Source organism: Branchiostoma floridae, chromosome 1, assembly GCF_000003815.2.
Source record: "Branchiostoma floridae strain S238N-H82 chromosome 1, Bfl_VNyyK, whole genome shotgun sequence".
Taxonomy (NCBI): Eukaryota; Metazoa; Chordata; class Leptocardii; order Amphioxiformes; family Branchiostomatidae; genus Branchiostoma; species Branchiostoma floridae.
In genome coordinates, this window is record NC_049979.1 from 8,171,886 (window position 1) to 8,181,211 (window position 9,326).

The following is a 9,326-nucleotide window of genomic DNA, read 5'->3' on the forward strand; positions in this document are numbered from 1 at the left end:
ATTGTTGGGGTTATGGTATTGTTTTGAATGAAGAGTCGACTTAAACCATGTATATGTTTGATAAAGCTGAATATCTAAATTTTCTATTTATGAAAAAGAAGGAATTGAAAACTGCAACTGGTAGTGGAGAGATTGACCGCGTAAGTGCTAGAAGTCTGCACTTAAAATCAGCAGTGGCCTTGGAGGATCGGCGATATATTTAGGTCAGGTCTCTAGATAAGCATGGTCACTCTCTGAGAATGAAAGGATAGCATTCGATACTATGTCGTGGGAAATAGCCAAATATCGTGAGTGTTTAAAGTGTGGTCCACCTATACGGCGTCATATCATACAAGTGGCGGAAACTCACTCGAAAACACCTCAAATTCTTGTCAATTACCGAGGTCTCTGGCGGCTTTTTATCCCGTTACGTTTGGTTCCATATTAGTTTATCTTTCACCGAATGTTATGGATATTCTCAGCACCTGTATTAACACATACCTTTGGGGTCCAGTCAGTGGCGTTTGTCGCTTAGTGGCAGGAGCAGGTTGCCCAAGTTACAATTTAGAAAACTTTCTGTTCACAAAATGGCAAACCGTCGCTGGACAGACGAATCGCAAAGTTTTGTGTGAGAACAAATCTGGCAGTGTTATGGTAACTTTTCATCGTTGTTACACTCAAAGAGCAGATCTAGAAGTGGTAACGTTACATTTGATTGTAACCTTGGGTGTTGTAGATGTTTAACGAAACACACAGGTATAGTTTGGCTAATGTACTACAGTTTGTTTACAAGTTCGTGACGACCGTACCGTTGTAGTTCAATTGATTCAGGATGTTGTTGATAGTACTGAGCATTGGTGAGTCTGGTATTTGGTATCTGTTCATACTTGTCTGACCGGCTGACCTGGGTATAACTGAAACAGAATGTTGCGATATCCAGGTCCTACGAATGTGGTCCTAGTCCAAGCACATGAATCAAGCGGGAAAAGCGTGCACTGGAAGAAAAAGGAACAGAAACTTAGAAACGGTCCCAAAATTAATGCGGATCGGGTTTTACCAGGTTTTAGGTGACAGTGGTGTCTTCACATTACTTTCCATTTTAATGCTTGGAACCGTAGACCATAGACTACTGGCTATCTAACTCATGTTACAAAGTAGACTACGCCCTTACAATTGAATGAACACACGGTATTTTCCACAGAAAGGTATATATTCGTGCATCTGTGTTACGGGTTCATAAGAATCACTTATTAGCGTCTTGCAGAGTTGCATCATTGGCCAGGATCCAGCACAGGAATATCATCCGTTCACTCTTGGAGACCCTTTGACTCGACGAAGATTCAATTTCATAATTTTGTTACTTCTTTTGAAAACATACAAGATGTCGGCCATCTGTCCAGACAAACACGGCCTCGCGGAATCCCTAGCAGATGTGCAAATGTGCTAATGATTTTCTTTGAAGTCACGTTCACTTATAATCTGGTAGAAACAATCTTGAAACGAATTCAGGCCCTTTCCTTTGGAGCCTCTTCCTGTTCCTTTGATCAGCAAACATGTATGATCAACATGGCATGGGGAGTAGCCAGAGGACGGGTGTTTTTCTCCTGATACACCGACACGTTAATAAGTAGTGACGAAAAATTGGCAAAATCTAAGAACATTTTTTTTGTTACATACGTCTATACAGCTTTCTGTGATGTCTCTAGCACAACTGGTAGCAGCCTCCCAGTTCAATGAAGACCCCGGTTCAATTCTGGGTAGGGTATTTCGGTTGGGGCTGCACCCGTCTTTCGGGAGGGACGTAAAGTGGGTGTCGGGGATCGAAGGGCTAGCAACTCCTTCCTGTATAGATATACCCTGTTGCTGAACCAGCAATGAAAGCTCCTGTCGTGTGCCACTAGCTAGCTATATAGGCACTTCAAGGTATGAACGAATACAAAATCTTCACAGATCACGTCTGTATAGACGCTGTTATTGATGCAGATATTGAAGGGCTTCAAGACATTCGGTTGCTATTATGAGCTACAAAACATGCATAACTATTTACAGTAACGCCGTGCGTGCCCACCCTGCAGGAATGACCAACAGCGATACAAAAAGATCCCTGCATTCCTCCGCCATCCCGCCGGCCTACCGATGTAGTCCAAATTAAATCAAAGCCAGTTGGACGACAAATGTTTTCTCTCTCAGACTGGTACAGTAACGTGGGAATAAGTGATGGAATGCAGACGAGACAAACGCAAACAAACGATTAATCAACATATTATTCGCTTTATTTACTTCAATGTAGGATTAATTTGTACAAATTAACACGACGGGATACTGTCTTTGTCATACCTCGGTAGCAAAAACTGATAACATAATTTTGGAAGCACAACAACAGTGTTTGTCGCTGCTAACGTTAGGTACCATTTGTATAAACTGTCTCGACTGACAATACTGACAACTATTTGTACGTTATGTTAAATGATATTGGAACAATTAACAAGTCACATTACCTTTGTATTCGACACAGATTAGCAAGCTCATATACATTGCATTGCAGGGTCAGGGTATAAAAATGTTTATAATTTTATGAGGGGAATAAATTGACTAAACTCTTATGTGATCCTTCTCAAAACTGCCAAAGCCGCTCGTAAAATATTTTTACTGCCTCATCATCATTTTCTCAAAACGATCCAAGTTGAAATAGCACAATATCGTCCGTTTTCATGGGAAGTTCAGCATGTCCCCTCAAGTCCCCCTAGGTCTACATCAACACTGCCAAGTTTAAAAACACCCTGACGTCCACGTTACCTCCTGCTGTGTCGGTGGATTGAGTTGAAGCTATGTCTGTCTTATAATGAAAACAGTGTCTTACTTCACATATGATGTTATATACAGGACAAATATACAACTTTCTTTCGCAACCCGGGAGTATATCAAGTTACTTAGTCTATTAAGTGGAAACAGGAGATAATCCCTTTGGAATTCACCGCTGTCTCATCCTGTCTCCTCACTTACGTGGGGTCAAAAGCCACGTAGGGCTTGCACCCCGACAATAATTTAAAAAGAGAACGGGCTCTTTCAATTCTTCGAGTCCTCTATCATCACTTTCGAACACACATGCAGCTAGTTTACGTCTTCGAGTCAAATAACTCGGTGTGATGGTTTGGGAGATAGAGAAACTTATTAGAAAAAGGTGCAGGTTACGAAAAGGGCCTCTGTAAACCAGAAGGCTTATGACTGTGAAACAACCACAAACAAGTTGAGAGAGAGGGAAGGTCGCTATGTGGGCGGACAGCGGAGGCGGACGTGCCGATCAGTCGTCGCTCCTGTAAAGTCCCCAATTCTCCGTTCTTATCGCCGCTTTGATGTCCCCCACGTCTGACAAAGATAGACTGCAAGTTGGAAATTAGAAAAGTAGCTTTTTTTGCCCCATTGAACGAGTTGGCACTGTATGGGTTGTTGGCGCGACGAGGCTAGTTTCTTAGAAGTGACGGACACTTCTGGGTCTGGTAATCTTTGACTGACACCTGTCGCTATTTAAGGTTACGTGGCTTACGAATGTCAGTAAATCAATGTGAGCCATGTGCTGGCATACACTTTAGGGCACAATAGCACAACTAAGGAGATTTGGCACTGTTTTATATCTACACAACTATTCAGTAATGCATAATCCAACATACCAAGATAAATGTTGTGACCATCATGACTAGACTATTCTGTGATCTCGAGTCTTCACTTGGTCTCCGAAAAGACGAAGTAACTCCCTATCACGTGTCAGCAAGACTGTGGCTACACTACAGACTCTCATGGCGGCCTATAGAGTATAGTACAATGTGTATGGCGATAAATAAACGAAGATAAAAAAGGGTCACCAAGTCCTTACGCTATCGAATATTACGCAAACACCAGTATATTTTGTGGAGTTACACCACTCACAACCAAGTCCCTGGAAAGTCTCATTTTCAGTGTAGTTGTACACGTTGTCGTCAGTCATCTAGTCTCTTGCGACCGCCTCGGAGACAGTCAGCTTCTCTCTTTGTTTTGGCACTGTATTGTGATTCAGAACATCAGTTGCCGCTGTCATCAAGCCTTGGTTAGATTGGTAGTTGTACTTGGAAGTATCTGTTTTCCTGGTCTAGTGTTTGTAACTTGAGCGTCGCCATGGGACAGGACTCCATTCTTGCGGACTATGCGTGTCGTCAACTTGGACCAAATGTTTGGAGAATTTTAAATTCGGCAAGAATATTCGTTGCATTCAGGGAACTGTCTGCTCGGAGTTGACATATAGAAGAGTGAACTTGAACGTCCAAAGTAGTTGCAACTCCTGACTGAGTCTCTCACCAGATGCTAGCCTCTCATTTGGAGCAATGCACATGTCTATCTATCTCTATTATTGAAGTCCTTTGTCGCATACTTCACTGCTTAGATGGTCGCTTCTGTTTTCTTCTGTTTCGTCTACGATTTTTCCTCTGTTTCTTCCTGAGCCTGACAAGTCTCATGGCTCTGTTGGCTGGCAGGCGCGGTTGTTCCCCTTCCCCCATATTACGCGGGACAAACTGGGCGGAGGCCCGGGACCTTTTGGTCCTGCGCCCGTTCCTCGGTTTCCCATTCTTGTTCAGGGCCACGCAGAATTTCCTGGCCTCAGGACCCGAATGTCCATACAGTATGGACTCGTAGACTTTGTACCCAGCCTTGTCCGTCCATTCCGTAAAGGCTGTCTCCTCGCCAATTTTGTCCTGTGGCGACACGAGAAAGACGGACAGTAGTAAGTTATGGAAACTGAATAAAAATAAACACCACGCATAACAAAGACATTAACAATAACATTATCTTACAGTCACAAGTCAGAACATATGCATGTACCTAAATCATAGTCACCTATTATGACAAAGGATCACTACTATCTGACACCTAACGCAACATGGAGGCTTCAAGCACCCATCTGGGTGCCTTCTCTGTTTAATAAAATTTAACAACATTCATTTTCGGATGGTATCAAAAAAGTGTATGGGTGAGTGAGTCTGTATGTTGAGACTGAAGGGAGTTTGCTTTCTCCGTCATAACCTTTCACGCACATGTATATACGACTTTGGTCTTGAACTTGCGCCATGGCACCAAAGTTCACGCTGTGCCGGTGGCGTTTGTCTGGTCGGCAGAGACAACTCTATCTAACCTTCACTTGACCTCCAAGCCCTGAAGGTTACAAGTGTCAGTGGCATTCCAATTGTTCAACGACACTTCCGGTTCCATCAAACACCGGCCACTGGCATGTTTGGGACGAGAACGACTGCGTGCTATTATAGACCACGTACCTGTTATACTTTTCGCAGTTCGTTGGCTGTTCAATACAACATATGTGTTTCGATAGTATAAATATGATTTTTGATACCATTAGGATTGACATGAAAAGTTGGTTACAAATGGCTGACCTACGTACCGCTACCAAGGGCAAGCGTAAGCAGAGTTAGAGGCTGAACTTTGTCCATCTGTTGTTCAGACCTTGCCATTTTCAGTACCTCTAAATCTAGTCGTGGTTTATTTAAAAAAAACTGACTCAACTAGGAACTGATGCTATTCGAGGACATCGCGGTGACTTGTTTGCACCAATGCAAATAAGACTGCTTAAAAGACTATTCACCGCCGGCTGAAACTTGAAATGTATCATTCACGTCGCAGACATGTCTGTTAAGTCACGTTCGGTCTTCCTTGTCGGCAAACGTCATTAAATTTCACTGTGCAGTTTGTCTTGAACATGGAGTACAAAACAGCCGCCCGATAATGATGACAAAGCCGGGTTGACAAGAAGTAGGTAGGAGGGTTGGTATGGGGTCGTACTAGTATGCTTGAGGGACTGTACACATGGGAGGATCAACAGTGTTCAATAGGAAACGATTGACAGAAGGCACCTTGCGCCTAAAGTCTTAGCCAACAGTACAATGGAGGTCACACGTACAATGATTCGGCGGGCATACCTGAGATTTGCCACTGAATACTAATCCATAATTTTTACACTGTGTCGTCTTTCCATCACAACGTATGCTGACATGTGCTGCCACATTTTGTTAGGCTTCTTGGTTACAGATTTTCCTGAAGCTGTCTTCGACGAAAGTTCTTTTTATCCTCTGCGCGTGAATCTAAGCTCTGGAAGAATTGTGTTCGGGAAAGGATGGAGGGGGTGTGAATGTCCATCCCGTCTTGCAATGATACCTACAACACCACACCACTCAGCCTGGAAATACCCTGTCATACTTCTAACCTAGCTGGTCATTTGTGTTAACTCTAATTTGGTTTAATGAATACTGACGGAAAGAAATGGAGGTGGGAGAGAGAGTTGCGATGATTTCGATGATGCCAGTTGATGTGGAGATTGTATCCAGGTTTGTTTACAATCAATCACGCAAATGAAAGTAAAATAGACGGAAAATGATCAACAAACCATCTCTACAGAGTACATACGATGCTGGAGCCTCCCAAAGCCGAGTGCAAATGTATGTCTTTGTACTGAAGAATGTTGATGTAAGATAGTATCTAACTACCCAAACGGTCGCCGGTGTTTAGTCGCACGACTGTTGTTCTTTCTGTACACTTGTCCAAAGAAGGCGTATTGACTGACGTCAAGCCTTCTGACATCGCCTGTGTGTAGATGTTTGACTAAAGTATGTGCAAATTTGAATTTACTCACTTCAAACTTCCGAGAGGCTTGAACATCACAATACCATTAACTGAACATCTCTGCCTTGTTGTTTGACATAGTTTTAGTGACTGCATTGATTTGTTGACTCAGGGAACATTCTGATAACGATATGCGACACACCGAACAGAAAAGCTCTTTCAAAACGTCAAAATCTTAAAAGAGTAAATAGACGCCGAACTTCTAAAGTAGTATTTAAGCTGTCCGTTTGTATATTTTGCTTTTTTGACTCACATCAGCCGTAGAGGAGAACAGCTCGTCGCAGAACGGCACTGACTCAATATGGCAACTCTGTGAAAACCTACTGCACTGTTTCGGTGGCCATCCTACAGAAACGTACCCCACAAGATAAGCGTCATTTGTTCGGCCTGAGGAGAGACATGTGGTTGTGTGTGTACCGCGGGTCAGCCCAGACTTCAATCTACCGCACACAACAGAAACAAATTACGACCTGTGCGGGCAAAGTTAGTGTAAACTTGGGTAAACAGGCTGAAAGGTAGATTTAGCTCTCACAACAGATAAAGCCAAGCTTAAACAATTGCCTCATGCCATCACGTACGTGCCTGGCCGGGGCTACTGGCGTCCGTAGGTCGGACCGCTTCTATTCGATCTTATTTTCACCGTCGGCAGCGTTAGTGACGGACAGACCGATGCCCTTGACTCTGCCTTCACCTTTGGGGCTGAAGCAAGCCAGGGTTTCTACCGAAGCTGCGACCTTACTTTCCATATTAACGTCCCTACACCAGGTCGGGGTGTTGCCTGTCTCGCCGTGAGTTGTTTGTGATGTCTACCGGCCATACCTCAAACAAGCAAGGGATCGGGGGGTTACATACAAACAAACCAATCAAACATCAAAATAATGCAGTGTAATTGTCTCTGATAGCCGACAGCATTTATCCTTGGCTTGCTTTCATTAATCTGCTGTCAGATGAATCTGCTGACTGAAAAGAGGCACGTTGAAAACACTCTTGGAGATTCAACTTGTATGACAGACTGGAAGAGCTGTCATGAGAAGCCACTCCTGCTCAAAATCAAGATGACATTGCAAAAAAAACAGGGGTCTTTACTCCCAACATTTGACGGAATCCAAAGAGCAAATGCCATCATGGCAAGTATGAATGTGACGAACATCCGGTCCTTGTCAGTTGCAGACAGCTACAACAATGGCTAAATTTACACTCCCTTTTCTGTGTTTATCTCAACAAAAAGTCGTATCTACGGGGTGACGTTATGGATCTTTCACCACTTTCCTGGCGACCTCACGGTCATATGCATGAACACTGGCTTTTGTTTTCATCAAACCACCCTTCCCCTAATGGCGTGTGTCTCGGATTGTGGAGATCGGCTGTATCAAGGATCATTCTAGCCAGTTACCAATAGAAGTTCCCGAGGTATTCAAAGTTAAACTGTAACGCTTTTTTACTTCTAGTTCTTCTAAGTCGTGGACGTTTTTCTTTTACCATGCAGTTGCAATTTTAATCTAATACCATTCTAGGGCTAAACACACAATGTGTCCACTAGGAGATCGGTAAAAGATATTAGTAACGTTAACTGTTGTACTAGCACAATGACCTGAACCTGATCGTGACATCCTTCGTTCTTGAAGGAATGCAGAACATCGCGCCACATGCGATAGGGCAGTTCAACTGCGACACCGGGCACCCAGGGACACATTACGGGCCCGACATGCCGTGTGAAGGTCTTTGGGTCCCGCGGCCTTGCCATGTTAGAGCTGGTCTTTGAGTGATGCCTCATTAACCCCCTTGAAACAAAACGTAGCCAATCTTATCAAAACAAGTTCAAGAGCGGGGCTAATACTGTGAGACCGAACACCCAACAGATGACAGCCGCCAGGGAAAAGCGCCTCTGTCAGTATGCACAGGCATTTAAAAAGCCTTCTGAGACAAAGTCTGCCCAAGCTCAAACGGGATGAAAACAAAACTTGTGACATTTTCTATCCGGGCCAACAACAAAGAAGGCGACTTTACTATACGCCTCGAACCCGGTGGTCTTTACCAGCTGGCAGGTAACGGTAGATATATTGTCACGGAAAGATCTTCATGCCCAGTCAAGCTCAAACGTGCTCCCGACCTTGCCTCACGTCTAACAAGACACTTATCTGATGTTTCCAAAATTCCTTCTTTTAAGCTAGAGAGGCTTGGTTCTTCGGAATGTACGGATTGATTTGGGTCGGTTCAAACTACTGGACCAACAAACCCAAATAAAGCCCAAATGCGCCATAACAAATAGATGGCGACCAAAAGAACCATAACAAATCAGGACCTTCACTGATTAAGACGATGTTAGATGACTGATACGGATTAAAAACAATCGGGAAAGATAACACTGGCGATTTCAGCCTTACCACAAGGAAACAGAGAGGTGAGTTTGTTGGGAACCATCCACGTTGCAGTGGGCGTGACTACAACAATGCTGATCGGCCTGAAGAAATGCACAAGCGTTCTTATCTGCAAATATTTGCGTTTTTTCTTCGACAAATATAGAAATAGATGTTTGTGTTTGTGTTTCCATCTGATACATTTGTTTTATCTGGGTCCAGCAAGTGTACAAAAGCTTCACGCGTCCTTTCAAGGAGCCGCGACAACTGGTGGGAGCTGTTGGGGCTACGAGAATGGTGGGGCGTGGCATGACGAAGTCAGTATCCAAA

At 43.7% G+C, this 9,326-nt stretch overlaps 1 protein-coding gene across 1 annotated transcript in view; it reads right to left on the minus strand.

Moving 5' to 3' along the window:
• Nucleotides 1–2,230: 2,230 nt before the first annotated feature.
• Nucleotides 2,231–9,326, minus strand: part of LOC118414951 (fibroblast growth factor 16-like) — a 14,985-nt gene continuing 7,889 nt past the window's right edge. The window contains exon 3 of the mRNA XM_035819299.1: nt 2,231–4,703. Coding sequence (XP_035675192.1) covers nt 4,383–4,703 — 321 coding nt within the window. The 3' untranslated portion in view covers nt 2,231–4,382. The remainder of the gene's footprint in view (nt 4,704–9,326) is intronic.